The 16,408-nt window shown below is 36.0% G+C and overlaps 2 protein-coding genes across 6 annotated transcripts in view; one reads left to right on the plus strand and one right to left on the minus strand.

The window, feature by feature from the left end:
* Positions 1-926: 926 nt before the first annotated feature.
* Positions 927-6,750, plus strand: LOC105384124 (solute carrier family 35 member B1 homolog). The gene is made up of 7 exons (XM_048632565.1): positions 927-1,549; positions 1,796-1,918; positions 2,025-2,255; positions 2,547-2,608; positions 3,125-3,272; positions 5,269-5,404; positions 6,576-6,750. The coding sequence occupies exons 1-7, from the start codon at positions 1,358-1,360 to the stop codon at positions 6,626-6,628; spliced, it is 945 nt and encodes a 314-aa protein (XP_048488522.1). The 5' UTR covers positions 927-1,357; the 3' UTR covers positions 6,629-6,750.
* A 1,742-nt stretch (positions 6,751-8,492) lies between these two features.
* LOC105384134 (PDF receptor) overlaps positions 8,493-16,408 on the minus strand; it is a 37,568-nt gene continuing 29,652 nt past the window's right edge. The window contains exons 11-16 of one of the 5 annotated variants that reach the window (XM_038122268.2): positions 14,345-14,478; positions 13,964-14,008; positions 12,426-12,530; positions 11,158-11,253; positions 10,512-10,685; positions 8,493-10,050 (exon numbers count right to left, since the gene is read on the minus strand). In XM_038122268.2, the coding sequence (XP_037978196.2) occupies positions 9,846-10,050; positions 10,512-10,685; positions 11,158-11,253; positions 12,426-12,530; positions 13,964-14,008; positions 14,345-14,478 (759 nt within the window). In that variant the 3' untranslated portion in view covers positions 8,493-9,845. Of the gene's footprint in view, positions 10,051-10,511; positions 10,709-11,157; positions 11,254-12,425; positions 12,531-13,963; positions 14,009-14,344; positions 14,479-16,408 lie in introns of those variants that run through there. The other 4 variants (XM_038122267.2, XM_038122270.2, XM_038122269.2 and 1 more) reach the window with 4 other exon arrangements.

Here is a 16,408-nt window from a genome sequence, read left to right on the forward strand (position 1 = left end):
TTAACCTAATAATAATAAAATTGTAAGTAGGTAGGCTGTATCATCGTAGAACCTAAAAACGTACAACGGCCACCACGAACATGTAACGACATCTGTTGTTATAGTTTTGAAATACTTACATTCTTTTCCATATTTTAATTGAAAAAACGTAGGTATATTTCAGTAACCGGGATTCGGGACTACGTTATTTCAGGATAAACTTTCTTCTTTGTACAAAGGATGGCGCTGATGCGAATAATTTCTGTAACCGGGATTCGAGACTACGTGATTTGAGGATAAACTTTCTCCTTTTTACCAAGGATGGCGCTGATGCGAATAATAATCATAAATAAGCGAGGCAGACACAGGGGGTCACTTTATCTGATGAAAAACATGTTTTGGAACGCATCTATCAGCAGCGACTCTATCTCGTTTAAAAAAACGTGATTGCACGACAGCTGCTCTCGTTCGTTCGTTTTTCGTCAGTAAAGAGTAACCCAGCAACACTGTCTTTGCAACAGAGTCAAGTAGGTACCTATCAACACCCAAAAAAACATAAGTAAGTAGGTAAATTTTAGTTAGGTAGGTACCTAGGTACATTTTTGACTTTTTGCAAATACCTACCTACCTCATCATGTTATCGCGACCCATCACGTCCCCATTGCTGGGGCACGGGTCTCCCTTCCAATGAAGGAAGGGTTTTAGGCCTAGTCCACCACGCTGGTCTAGTGCGAGTTAATCGCTAATCTACCGTGTGAGTTAATTCTAAGCTAATCTAACTAACATTATTTAATTTTTTTTCAAATGTAGGTACCTACCTACGTATCAGCACTCAGCACCATTTTGTATTCAGTAAAAGGTGGTAACTAAAAGCTTTTCAAAAACTACCGACTATCAAAAGTAAAGAACAGAATCTGATACATTTACACCATTAAGCATTCAGAGAATAGGTACCTATAATGTATGCCTATACTGTGCTAAACCATTTTTAAATCTCAGAATAATAATGAAATGATATAGGTAACTCGCGCTACGATCGTATGTGCTGAATGTATATGAAACAATAATGACAGCACTGAGACTGACAGTGACAGATGACAGGCAACGCCAACGCTAGAGATGACGTGAAAGGGAGGACGTGTTTATTTTCGATTTGATTTTGATTTGCTCTACCTAAATTCTTTTCTTTGATTGAGCCGGCCGATATGATTTGGTGAACTACACGCTGTCTGCTCATAAATTAGTCTTCTACTAGATCTTAAACTCTAATATAATTAATATAAAACCACTAAGTTAAAACTTTTAGAACTTACCGAACACAGTGTTGTGTAGCTTGAAAATTATTCGTATCTTCTAAGTTATTATAAAAGCCAGCATCATGACAAAACCTAAGGGTGAATTGAAGTTCCTAGTGTATGCAGGAGCTATATTTTTCTGTTACTTCATTTATGGAATGCTTCAGGAAAAAATTACAAGAGGGAACTACGGCGATAATGAAAAGTTCACTTGTGCACTTTCTTTAGTGTTAGTTCAAAACGTGGCCAATTATGTATTCGCACAAATACTTATGGTGAGTACCTAGTCTTTGCTTTGTTCCTTCCCTGATCTGGCTCACGCAAATATGGATCCTTGAAAATAATATTAAGTACTTAAGTAAAGGTTCAGGTTCTGTGATATGGAATGGTCCCACCATTTCCCAGAGTGCTGGTTGACCACAGGGTGCTAGTATTTTCCATCCCACATGTAGTTCTTCTGAAACCCTGGACTATAACTAGTGCATTTAAATAAGTAAATGTATTTTTTCTTATATTTTTAGATGTCTTGGAAACATGAAGTTGATACTACAAGGAAGATGTATTACTTTTCATCTGCACTCACATATTTGCTGGGAATGGTGAGCTCCAACATGGCATTGCAATGGATCAACTATCCCACACAGGTAAACTTATATCATTATTATTCTTTATATTATGAGTTCATCATTGTTACCAAAATATACATAAAGCACAACAAACATCACTTATAAATGTTATATAAAATTTCAGGTGGTTGGCAAGGCAGCAAAACCCATTCCAGTGATGATACTCGGTGTAATTCTCGGCCGCAAGTCCTATCCGCTACGCAAATACTTCTTTGTCCTACTGATTGTGACTGGTGTCATATTCTTCATGTTTAAAGATAGCAAGAAAGCTTCCGTTGATAATGTAGGATTTGGAATTGGAGAACTACTGTTGGTTTTGTCTTTGACTATGGATGGACTTACTGGAGCAGTTCAGGTAGGAACTTATTTTTATTATCAAAATACTTTTAGACCTCAGGTTTAGTTTAAGTTCAAGACACAGTCATATATGGATGAGTGTAGCTCAGGACTTAGAAACTTTGTCTTACAATTGAGGGGCCTTTATCCTGCTCAGAGTGATGACATAGGCTAACATAGAAGGACATTACTAGCCAAGGTTGTAGAACTAGGCTAGTATATTATGTTGTTGGTCTTTTTTGAAGCCATTTAGTATTTTATATGCTATTTGTAAAATGACTATAAACAATGAATTATTTTCTCTTTCCAGGAAAGGATCAAAAGTGAATCATCACCAACAGCTTATTCCATGATGTTGAATACAAACTGGTGGTATGTAGTCAAGTAATCAACCCATGTTTGAGATTCTAGGTACATAATGGTTTCTATTAACTATTTGCTGTGCTAAGCGGTCTCTGCGAATACAGTTAGTGTTATCAAAATTCGTAAACAACACAAATGATGCCTTTACCAATATGGTATGTTGGATGAAGAAGTTATAAGACAGTATTTGATCTATAATTATGCTCCTATTCTTTTCTCTCTGTGGGTTGTTAGGTACCAGCATCTCCCCTTAATGTCTAAACTGCCTTTCTAAGCTTAGATTAGACCTTTTCCCATTGGTGGTCCTGGACCTGGTCCCATTGGTTTCACATACTATATCCCATTCTACTAGATTTGAAACCACTGCCTCTCAAATGAGAGTGTGAAAGCTAATCCGTTACATCACCACAACTCTTATGGAACATAATAATATACATATTATACATTATGGTTCAATCAAACAGTAGACCATTTTAGGATAATTATTTATCAGCCACTGCTTTAATAACTAATATTATATTTTAGGTCAATGCTGATTCTGTCAGCTGCGGTGTTGGTCAGCGGTGAGATCTTCACCTTCATCGGCTTCGTCACCAACTACCCTGAGGTCCTGATACATCTCGGTGGCCTGGCCATCATGGGTGCCCTAGGACAGCTCTTCATATTTTTCATGGTACGTGTTTTTTGTATAATCAAAACCAGCCTGTTATTTTCCAACAAGTAGGCATAGCAACATCTTTTATTAACCGCTTTTTATCATCAAGACTGAACCATTACTACTTAGTATGTAATCTGTGCCATTACATTAATTAGATCATTGAGTATGGCAGCTATTATGAAATATTAAGATATGAATCCATTTTCAGGTATAGTTACTTAGGTACATACAAATGCAAAAAAAACGATGTAAATGACAATGGGCGTTTTGGGACCTATGTCCAATAAAGATGAGACATACATCGTTGGATAGCTCTTTTCAAGTGAGCAAAAAAGTATTATGACGACAAATCCGTATAAGTTGTCCATTTTGAAATATATTCGTCGGAAGCATTGACATATATATTACTAGCGTAAGGACAGGGCAAACCACTCAAGAAAATGGCACCCGTGCGTTGGCCCTAAAATCGACATTTTAGGGCCAACGGTCCTCAGTCGACAGTTGTCTGTCAAGGAGAGATAGTCTTTGTTTTTTGTGGATCTTGTGATAAATATGCCTATTTGTGTTGTGAAAGGCTGCAAAAACTATGATAAAAAGGTTAAAAAGGAACATAGAATATCGTAACATCCTTAAATTAATAAATAAACACATTTTAAAGTGATAATTATTTTACTACCAAAGTCTACAATGGCCGCATGATGTAACCTTGTACGGACGTCATTTTTTGTTGGCTATCCTCCGCGAACATTTTCTTGTTGCGTACTGTTTAGAGCGTGATTTTTCATTAGTTATAGTTTTACCCGATCTGCACGGAGGATAATATTTTCACACGTAACTATGTACATATTATGTATGAATGTAATGGTCCATTTTTCTTTGTCACTTGTTGAATATCATCGCAAAGGTATAACCGCATGCAACTCACTTATATTATTATTATGTACTGTCCGGTGACGACACGACGGCAAAATATGAACGCACGTACAAGGTTGCGTCGCCAGGATGAGTAGATCGGCACTGGCATAGTTCAAGTAAATTATGACAGATGACAGTTATTTTGTTTGTATGAAGAAGTTTTCAGTAAAATGTTCTGAAGGGCGTATCCTTCCTTTTGAAATCATTGGTCGGAAGGAAGTATTTTTCTATGGCATTGCACTCTCTCTCCTGATGACAGTTAGGGCGTAATACACGTAAACACGTATTATTGAAATTGGAGAAATTACTTTCAACTGGTTTTATTTACTGAGATAATAAACAAATATAATATTATATGAATGGTGATCATTTTGTAATAAAAATTAAAAATGAATGTGAAAAACTAACAAAAACATTAAAATTACAGAAATAAAATATAAAAACTTTCAAGGTACGATTATTCTAATTGGACAGTAAATCAAGACTAGTGCTTCCGTTATTCATATTCTGCAAAAAAATACCTTTTCAACGACGTATCACTCATTTCTATTGGTGCTGGTCCCAGCTTCCATATATTGGTGCCCATCATCATTTGTATTCAATGAATTAGCGCCATCTATTCACTGAATACCTTAGCACTGCGTTAGCCTGGACTTTCAGTAAACTTTAAGTTCATCTATGTTTGCAGCTCAACATATTAACGCTAGATGGCAGGATTTATATTAAAACTAGTTTATATTAAAAAATGACAACTCCACATACAAAGAAAGGGTATAAGGCCCATAGAAGTAATCGCAATAAGAGTAGTAAAACACTGGAGGAAGTTTGCTTAGTGCATTTTCACGATTGAAGAAGAAGAATAGAAGTAATAAACTAATTATTAGGCCTAAGTCCACCATGCGGGCCTGTTGCAGATTGGTGGACCCCAACACTAGCAAGCCTGTGCTGGGAGATTTTTCGGGTCAACCCGACAGTCAGATGTTTTCGAGCTGCCCGAAGGCCTGCGACCCATCTGTGTATTTGTGCAATAAAAAATGATCTATCTATGTAACATGTGAATAAGACTTATATATAAAAAAAAATTTTTGTCCCACAGGTGTCAGAGTTTGGTCCACTGCCGTGCTCTGTAGTGACGACTACTAGGAAGTTCTTCACAGTTCTGGCTTCAGTCATCATATTCAGGAATGTTCTGCTGGCTCGACAGTGGTTCGGCGCTGTACTTGTGTTCTCAGGTATGTTGAATGTTGATATCACAATACAGTTCATCAGCATTTAGAATATGCTTGGCAGTTGATCAAATTGATACAATAATCATCGAAGTATCAACTGTCAAGTATATTCGAAATGCTCATGAATGTATAGTGTACAGTACCTTACGAGTTACATAAATGTAAGATCCAATAGCTTCCATAGATTTGATTTTTTCTGGCCATCAAAAAGTAAGAACTAGCTTCATGAGACTTCATTCCTTCCATTCAAATGAAATTTATGTTCCCTATCTGTGCGATTGTCTGGTAGAGATTACTTTTAGTAATAAGGATTGTGATATTTACTTTCAGTGGTAAAGAGTATTTTATCCTTGTTGTAAACTTATGTACCTATTATAATATGTTTTTAAAAAATAAACGAAATAATAATAATAATAATAATAAGGCGGCAGGGCAGCTTGTGGCGAGCTGTTGGGCATTAGCGACCCCACCCACCCGATGCCGGGGAGAACCCCTGTTCCTCATCTCTGGCTTGCCTTTATTGGTTGTCCAGAGTAACAAGGAACAGGATCTCCCACCTCTTGCTTGCCTTCATTGGCTGGCTTGAGTGGTGTACCGCTAGAGCAGCAATGCTCGAGGAAGGATGTATTACCCAGATTGTCCTGAGAGCCGTGGAATACCTCTCCATCCTTAGCACCTCATGCCATGTTGCCCCCTTGTTGCTACGTCACTGTAATGTGCTAGCGACTGTTTTGGGGGGCCCATTTACTGTGTGTGCGAGTCACCCCCTGCCTTTTTATCCGTGTGTGAAACATATAGGTCAGGCAGGGGCCATAGTCCTTCCATAGTCCCAGTTACCCAGTCCATTTAGCACCCCCTTCCATAACCCTATATTAGTTTTGTCCATATCCTACAATAGTTCTGCACTAACCGGGAATTTTCCTTGGGTTTACTCTATAGTTTACACAGGGAAAATCGTCGGTTGGTGACACATTTCATATAGATTAATGTTGTCAAACGGGCCTCTACATGTTGGCTTCGGCCCCATGCACGCCTTCCAAATGCCCGGGACCCCATGGTCCCGTGATGGTAAAGATACAACATAATAATAATAATCCTTACCTTATTGGCCTAAAAATTAAGTACAACGTTTATCGACATGCATTTTAATATAAACATTATCTTTTGTTTTCAGGTCTATTCCTTGACATTTTCTACAGTAAAGGCAAAAGTCCGATAAAGAAGTAAAGTTACCGGAAGATTATTTTGGCGCCCAAGAGGTTAATTTCTGCACATATTCCATATTTTTACTGATATAGGTAATTTATTTACATAAGTAGATGTAAGGGGAATAAATGAATTAAAATGTGTAGCTGAATGTGAATACATTACTTATTCTGTCCTTTATCCGATTTTAAAATCTTATCCAACAGATAAGATAAAAAGTAGGAAACTATGTGTCTAGATTGAAATAAATTCTTATTGGTAATTAACTACTATTTTAAATGTCGAACAAATTATCTTTTGGCCACATACCATGTCTAACGCTGAACTGCGGAGACGTACTAACCAGAAACCCACTGGCTCGAAATCTTAAATATAGATCAACTGTCTCATTACTATTTAAGAAACGTAAATCCATATACTTTTATGGCATAAATCAAGATATAGGTAACACTAAATTTAGATTTTTGATTTTGGTGCAAGTGGCCCTAAAAGGTAAAATCGCTGGGTTTGAATGGCACGAACTCGATCTAAAAGCGTCAAATCGAACCGGATCATATAATAATTATGAATATACTGTGAGCACCATGTTCCCGTTTGGAGTTAAGAGAATTTTATTGATGATAATGTCGGAATATAAATTAATTCCTAGTCGACCTAATTCGGAATTGCCCGCTTTAGTGTACGTCCACTAGAAGATGATTCACTGATGAATATAAGATGGAATTCCATTCCTCACCAATTATAATTCATAAATACCTACTTAATTCATGTAAAATGTAGGGTAGTATACAGAGATTTTAGGGGTTTCAAAACTTTAAAAATTATTGTTAGTGCTTATGAAATAAGTACAAAAATAAATCAATAGGTAAAGAAGGACATAAAATGATGCACCGGTTAATACTTCGTATAAGTTTATGATTGATTAATGTGATGGAATACATTGACTAAAACCTTATATCGTTACTTAGATCCAAGCATGAATATAATTATTTATCTAAAAGCATTACAATTTTGCTTAAATCGATAGTATACTTAAGAAAGATTTCCTGAATAATTTTACAATGGTGACTATGTGTTAAAATCATTGTAATAATCATAAATCGTAAAAATAGCCGAAGAATTATAAGTTAAGCCATGTAATTTGAATTAATTATTCACTTAACTTAAAGCAGTCAAGCCATACATAATAAGTACATAATTTTGTATTTATAATACTAAACCCCGTTTTTATAGAGGCTTGTAAATTGTTAACTTTATCTAATATACCTACAATAGTACATGAGTGGTGTTGTGACTTTGACTGACAGTCGAATTCCGTCTGTTTCTCGTCGATTTATCTATAATTTAGCTCTTTTTCAAACAGTCAAACATGTACTATTTATGTAGATATGCGGGGTAAGTATAATTATAAGTTTAATTAATTAAAGTAAACTTTCACTTAATAATATTATAACTAAATTATTTAGAATATGCTACGCTTTTCAGAACTTTTTTACAGTTACAAATTATAAGACAGTATTAGTTAAGTATATATGTAAGTACTTAACTTAAATATTATCAAGGACTAATATAAATTAGTCCATGGTATTACATCTTAATATTTTTAATACATATAGGTATATACCTACACTTAAAGTGTCGTAAAGTATATAGAATTTAAAAAGTTAGTAGGTACAAATAAATAATTTTAGGAAATTAAATAAAAGGGTGAGAGGTTATAAATTATCGAAATTCGGTGGCTTCCACACTAGGCTCAGCCTGTGTCGTGGATGCCAGTGTACCTGGTTACAAATAAAATGATTAACTAAGTAGGTAGGTGGTACTTATAAGACTTTTAAATCTAAATAATGTTATTAGCTTAATAGGTATGCGTTAAGGTAGGTATTTAAATTATTAAAACTAAATAGGTACTAATCTTACATTAATATTTAATATTGTCATATAAAATCAACCTAAAACAATACTTATTACAAAAGTGGGAGTAAAATTATACAACAATGTCAAGTATAATGTATTAAGTAAGTATATGTATATTAATTATTATGGAAACTAAAGAAAAGTTTTTTAATAAAATTAAGATTAGGTATGGTCCTTGCAAACCTAAAATTATAAACCTAAAATATATTATAATTTTATCATGCTTAGACAGCTGTATTTATGCCTCTCATACCTGTTTGCGAATAATAAATAATGATAATCACAGTGACTATATCTAATGTAGTATGTGATTAATAAGGTTTCTGAAAGTACATAGGTAAGTATACAAAATTGATCCAATATTTTTTTAGAGCACCTACGTAGTCGTTTTGTTAAGATTTAAAAAAATATTTTCTTTAGAAAAGTTAGCTTTTTTACATTATCTCATAGAATGCACCATATACAGTCCTTCTCATTTCTTATTTTATAAATAATAATTTAGATAGCAAAAAATACAGTGGAAGTATATCAAAATATCACACTATCATATTTATTCCAAAATAATTTTGTTTTTCTTATTAGAAAATGGTAACTTACTTTAATATGGATTAAATTATGGATGGGTTAAATGTAATACATAATGTATATTTATATTCATAAAAAAGTATATAAAATATGAAGTAAAGGGAGAAAAAGATAGATAGAGCTACAAGAGCAGGGTACATGGTACCTGGGTACCATAGCTGCAATATGGACTAGAAGTGAAACACTACTGAATTATCCTAACCTACTGACATATTTTATGCCTAATACCTACTTACCCATTATGCAGGTAAGTAATCTGGTATATTCTAATATTATGAGACCAGAAAGTTCTTTTTATACCATTAGGTATCTACTACGCGTTATGCGATAAATAAATATGGATCCAACACTACATTACAAGTATGCCGATGCCATCATCTATAATGAAATTATACCTAGTTAATAAATAAGTTAGTAAGTAATACTAACTGCAAAGATTTGAAAATGCCTACGTATCTAAATATAATTCAGACTGAACTGCCTACAACTACGTAACTAACTTCTATTTTCTACTTCAAGCATATTGAGATGAAAAAACCTTACATCTAGTACCTACACTAGGTACCTAACCTACTAACATCGAAGCCCCTTAATATAGCGGGGTATACACTGAATCCTAAACCAGCATAAGCCGACATAGCATGATAATTTAGCGCATACAGTAGGCGTAAATGATGAGCGCGGTGAATGAGGCTATGATCGAAAAGATGATTCCGTGGTTGGCGCAATCGAGTAGTTATGCTCCTGGCAAGAAGACTTCATCGTCCAGCTCATCGTCGATGTAGTAGAGGCCGCAGTTTTCAGCGCGGGCGTTGGCGGCGGCAGCGGCGGCGGCGTCGGAGGGGCCTGCAGCGGGGGGTGGCGGGGGGACGGTTGGGCGAGCCAGACCGAGGGGTCTAGGTACGAAAACGGCCAGCGGAAGGCTGTCGCTGCGGTTGCGACTGCAAGAGAATAAAAAATTTGAATGTTATGTTACTTACTGTTAACCCAATCCACATATTACGTAGAACTAATGAGGTAGTATACCTACAACAATATAATCACCACTATCTTAATAATATCCAAATCTGAGCTAAACGGCTGACGACGGTTATATACGGTAAAAGGGGGGTCACTGTATATGTGACGATTACTGTATGAGCCACGACTCTATGTCGTTGTATGTACCTCACGTTCATTTGTTTTTCGTCAGTAAACAGACCCTCTAGTACGGGTTTTGCTATTTATGAAAACTAAAAAAGTTTACGTTTTCTCCTGTTATCTGCATACATTATCTGTCAAAAGTTTCATGATAGTTTCCATTATAAACGTAAACTTTTATAGTATTCGACAAACTATCAAACCTGTACTGGACCTGCAGTACAGTAACCCTCGACATAAAAATATTAGCTGCGTAACTTACGGGCGCACGACGCGCGGGAAGGCGCAAGGGCGGGCGGGACGCATGGGCGGGCGGAACAAGAGATGTTGTCGGCTGGGCGGCGGGGTGCCCGGGATGGTACGCAGGTTGCGATGTCCGCCGGCGGCCACGAAGCTGCTGGAACTGCTGCTTAGTGACGTCTCGTCCCAGTCCACCCTGCTGGCAGATATATGGAAGTTCTATGTGTGGTTAGTATGTTCGCCAAAATTCATGTTGTTTTTGCCTACATTATAATGCTTATGCCAGTGGGGTGGTAGCAAAAAAGCCAGGGTTATATTAGAGTTACGCCACGTGTCGCAACGAGTAGGAATGCAATCGGTTACATACTTTCAATATGAACGTGGTTCGTGGTTTGTACCTTAACATTTACAAATTAGCGACTACAGGTGTTGCAATAGTGGTAGTTAAGTAGCTATACTTATTTACTATGGGCATAGGGAGTTGTAACCTCCTGAGCCACACTTTTTCGGCTTACTATACGTACCATTTTTGCAACAACTGTTGGTATACTATAGGTACTTAATATGGGCCACGTAACTTGACCAACGCGCAAATGGGCGCCGTTCTGTTTAGGCTACCTACATATTTTCTATATTTAAAAAGAAAGTTAATATGTTTTTTTACGTACTGCTGCACCGGTCTGTCCGAAGTGGAGGGGCCAGCCCCAGCATCGTCTCCGTTGGCAGCCGATGGGGAAACGTTAGTCATCGAGTCTTCGTCGGCCCTGAGAAACAATCGACAGTTTCAGAAACTATTTTTAAATATAGAACTGTAAGTACATCGAAATACAACATAAAAGTGCACCATAATAAAAAAAGATTGACAATCGAATTAAATCCATCAATAAAAATACTTACAACGAAACAAACAACTGTAATAAAACTAACATAATATAGACATATACAAATAAAGTTACAGTTACTTACATAAATATACGAATAAAGTTACATAAATACACAAATAAATTTGCATATAGGTTTGCATATAAATTTCTATATTAAATACGAATAAGTATTTACTTTTTCTATGTTCAATACAAACAGATAATAAAAAAAAACAATCAATTTTAAAATGCGAGCCAATAATTACAACATTTTGATGCAAGTGTAAAAAGGAGCTATTTTAAGGAAACTTATGTACATAGATTTAAAACCACAATGTAACACAAACATAGTTGCAATGATTAAATGATTATGTTTAATGATTTTGTAACAAAAATACCAATTGCACATCAATTAAGTAATTAATCTAACCGTTAGTATTCACTGAAGTCCGCATTGTTATATTGCTTTTAAAATCCATAGAAAACGTAAAAATGGTAGAGCTGTGATGAGATGATGGGTTCATTATGATTACATGCATGATAGCGTTAATAATAATTTACAACAAATAAAAAGTAAGTACTAGATGTGTACCCTAAGTGCATTGTACTAATTTAAAAAAGCGCGAATACGGCTCGCTAGTTCATAAGAGAGATATGTCAATGTTATGATATAGATGAAATATAGATGAAACTATAAATGACGATACTTTCAATCCATAATTTTCATGTGCAATCAGTAGATAGGTACCTAATAATACAATGAGATGAACACATTCAAAATTCATAAAAACGCAGTTAAGTATTTTGATATTGATATGATGCAGATGATTGCAGTCAAACATTCATACACCGTCACGTATGAAATGATTCCAATGGTATTGATGAAATGATTTCAATCAAATGGAATGAAACAAACAATGACATGATAACAGTTAACAACATCTATCAATAGGGTCTCTTTCGAAGTGTTGGCACCCTCTGGCCACAGAAGTCGTAATTATTACATGAAAATGCAACAACACTGAGACAATCAAAAAGAACCATAAAAATGGTTAAAATAAATAGGGTTGCACCTGTGTTCGGCTGACTCCGTCATATCGACGGAGTTTTTACAGCACGAAGAACAAACAGTCGCAACCCAATTGACAAAGAGTCGCCACCATCGTCCCGGGGTGCACCTAAACAAAACAAATGTTATGGATAGTATCACGGAAGTCAGAAGGCAAAAATAGATTCACAACTTATTAATTTGAAGACTTAGATATTATGTTTTTAACAAAAATTGATTCAGAGATCGGCAGCAGAATCTTGCTTGTATTGTAGCATGAAGAACAAGAGAGCAAGACTAAAGACTAAGAAAAGAATTTGTTCAGCACATCATAATTATACTTACTTAAGAGGAATGGCCAACAATAATACACTGGGAACTATGGTTACCAACTTTCGTAGAGTTTATAAAAACACTTGGGTACTTAGAGTAGCCAACATCTCGGTAGGTACCTGACAATGTGGCTCCACGAGTATGGTGGTGGATGCATACTTTTTTATTGACCTTGGCTTTGAATTGTAATTGAAGTTCACGGTCATCAGATCTATCAAACCGAATCGATATGTAGGTACCTATTAATAGGGTGACGATGAAATTTTAAAATGTACTAAATAAAACCGTTTTATGTTGGTCAGATTAAAGCAAATAAAATAAGTTTTTTAATGTCTTATCGTGTTCAGTATCATCAGCTGTACTACCATTTCCCGCTCAAATGCATTCATGTTAACACCCTGTTTAGTCTACCGATAAAATATCTTAGCCTATCAGAGACAAATGCTAGGGCTGAAGTTGTTTTTTTATTGTGGTGAAAGGAATAGCCCGTCAGACTAGAGTTGTCAGTAAATATGAGTAAATCGTGTTATAATCTACAACACTAAAGAAACGAAGTGAGTGACTACACTAGTCAGGGAATGAAATACCTAAACGCTAAGAGGTCTATTATGGTATGGTGGTGGACCACAATTAAGTAAGGGGCCGTCTCCACAAGCGAGGAAATCAATTCTATAATATAGGAATATTCTCATAGAAGGTGTCTCCACACGGCGATATTATCGGATATCAATATGTTGTGTAGACGGTCCCTAAGTAGCTTATTCAATTTGGAAAGCAGCATCAATAGTGGACTATAAATTTAAAATACACTCACGAGCAATGAAAAAGTTCCAGTGACATATTGAACGTCAATGGCAGGTGGAACTTTTTCATTACAAGTGAATGTACCCCCAAATCCATAGAACGAAATGTTAGTTTACAAGATAGTGGTAATCGAACTTGACTTTCTATCCACACAACACATACGAAATTCCGCTATCGCAATGACGCTTGCAAGCCTCTTGTAAACTAACAGTTAGTTTTATGTATTTAGGCCCTGTTTCACAATGTCTGGTTAGTGGCTACCTGTGAGATAAAATACATGCTGTCACTGTCAAAAATAATAACTGAGAGTGACAACATGTATTTCATCTTAGGAAGCCATTAACCAGACATTGTGAAACAAGGCCTAGAGAGTTAATTTTATAAGAGTAAAAAAATAAGAGTGTGCAACCATTAAAAAAAAATTACCGGCTCTCTCTAGGCTCTTCGGGAGCTGCCCCAAAAACAAATTGACTGGAACAAAAATCATAGCTATATTAATAAATATCTAATAAAATAGGCAATGAGATTCTTTGCCAATGAGATTGCTTATAATAGGTTTACCGCATTGCATCGCATCGCAACAGTAATTCCGAACTATAGTCATATTTTTTTCAAAACGAGTGCTGATTACCTACATGCATCTCGCATATTTCCGATATTGACAGAGTGTGATGGATCATTATCAGGACCAATAGCAACGCAGTAATAATCTACGTGGACCAATAGCAACGCTCAATCGGTACTCGTTTGTTAAAAACAAATGCCTGTAGTAAGATACAGGGTGTTAAAGTAAAGGTAATAACTCACGCAGTAGTCCCCTCCCGCCCTCGGTCGGTGAACCTGAAGTGATACAGGTTGGAGCGGTCTTGCGGGCGGTTCTGACGGGAACGGTTCACTTGTTCATGCGCAGCCATATACGACCGCACAAGTACTTCTCGAACCTGAAAAAAATTGCTTTGTATCCTCTAAAGCTGCGTACAGACCGGTCAAACGAACGCCAACGAACGGGTTTCGTTGACCTTCGTTGCTGCAATCTGCCCTGTATTATGTATGATAACGTCCATCATTGGACGTTTGTTGAGAGTTCGTTGGGCCGGTCTGTACGCAGCTTAATAGACTTGATAAAAAAAATGTACTCTACGCAGCGGTCCCTAAATAGTTTTCCTATGGAACCCTTTATTGTTCAACGTCTTTTGGAAGAAACATAAAAACTGGGTCTTGTACCTATTACCGATTATATAATTTAATATAGGTATGTAAGTATTGTATAAAGGTTAAGTATTAGGTAGGTAGATAAAACGTCGATATTGTCAGTCTGTTGTGTGGAATAGGCAATAGGTATGTCGCAAAACTGTTTTGCAGGAGATATTAATTACTGTAGTTATTGGTGAAATTAATTGAAATTATATCATAAGCTCATTACAGATATGACTGTATTAAGCAGGACGTCCTATAATTACTAGTAGGTAGGTAGTAATCATTATCTACTACTTGTTGTGACGTTAATAATATAGTCATATATTTTTGAATAATAGTTATAATTTTGAATCACTTATTCCGAATAAATCGTACGAATAAGTTATTCCTACTGACCTACGTACGTACGTTAAAAGAATCTTTACATTGCAGGCTGTGGTGCCTTCTTCTCTCGTTAGAAAAGTCGAGCCGTTACTCGAGTGGGTGGCATAATGCCTGAAGGATATTCGAGCTTACGAGGGTAGCCAGACAAAAACTCGGAAACGACGAGTAAGTTTTGTGAAGTGTCACAGTCCGTATACAATGAATGTTTCCTCTAAATAATGTAATTTTTCAATTAGTACATAATTTATACTACTTAGGGCGGATTCGGCCAACGTCGAGTAACTATTTACTCACGAGTAAACTACCAGTTACTCGCGAGTAGGCAGATTTTGCATTCTACCAAACCTGAAAACAAGATAACAAGCTTATCCCAAGAATAAAATGTTATACCGCCAAAATTGACCGTGTAACGAGCTTATCCGAGAGTAATTTTGTAATGGCGGCGGCACATCAGCTGATTAGAAAACCGTCATAATGACATATAAACACATCTGTCAAAACATAAACAAAAGTACGTTAAAAGGCAAAGTCTCAGAATAACAACAGCGAATAAAATTTTAAAACATAAACAATTTCATACTTTTATAATCCATTCAAACTAAGTTGGCATGTCATTTCTATTGCATGCTTTGAAACGCAGCTATTTTTATTTTAGTTGCATTACAGTTTCGTTCCTCGTTCATTCAATTTAATCATGGTATAACTTGGTAGAATGCAAATGTACTTATCCTAGATATTTACTCGCGTATAATTTTAATCCCGGTATAGTTATTCTCGTGTAACGTGATGTTTGAACGAATTCACCCTTAGTGATTAATAAACAAATTGAAAAATTATCTCTTAAATACTTATATTTTTTCACGAACTAACAAAAGTTTTCAATGTAGAGTAAGAATTAGTCACTGCCGTTTCAGCTAACTACCTATATCGCTTTTGTAACACCCTGTACAAGGAAATAAATTAAAATTTTCTCTACCAACTATTTTAACTAAAGCACGGAAGTCTGAAGATGCTGCTTTCAAAACTTTAATTTAGAATGGCTCGTTTCCGGGGCTATAATAATTACCGCTACGGCGGTGGCGGCAACGAATAATGAAACTGGAGGGAGGGAGAGGGAGAGAAACTTTAGCTCAGTTGGCTACTGAGGTTCGCGCTGAACGCACGTTGTTTTGAGCACGATCCTTGCAACGATAAAGATAAAACTTTTAAAAGTAATATTTTACGCCACTTTAAATGTAAGAAGAAGTAGCGCAAAGCTCTCTATGATGTTTTAGGCATCTACAGAGTGCT

The sequence above is a fragment of the Plutella xylostella genome, chromosome Z, assembly GCF_932276165.1.
Source record: "Plutella xylostella chromosome Z, ilPluXylo3.1, whole genome shotgun sequence".
NCBI lineage: Eukaryota > Metazoa > Arthropoda > Insecta > Lepidoptera > Plutellidae > Plutella > Plutella xylostella.

Excerpts from the sequence above, each read along its gene's own strand:
- LOC105384124 (XM_048632565.1), top strand. The coding sequence starts at position 1,358 with ATGACAAAACCTAAGGGTGAATTGAAGTTCCTAGTGTATGCAGGAGCT. Across the intron at positions 2,609-3,124 it reads ATGTTGAATACAAACTGGTG|GTCAATGCTGATTCTGTCAG; the intron begins GTATGTAGTCAA and ends ATTATATTTTAG. Across the intron at positions 5,405-6,575 it reads CGCTGTACTTGTGTTCTCAG|GTCTATTCCTTGACATTTTC; the intron begins GTATGTTGAATG and ends TTTTGTTTTCAG.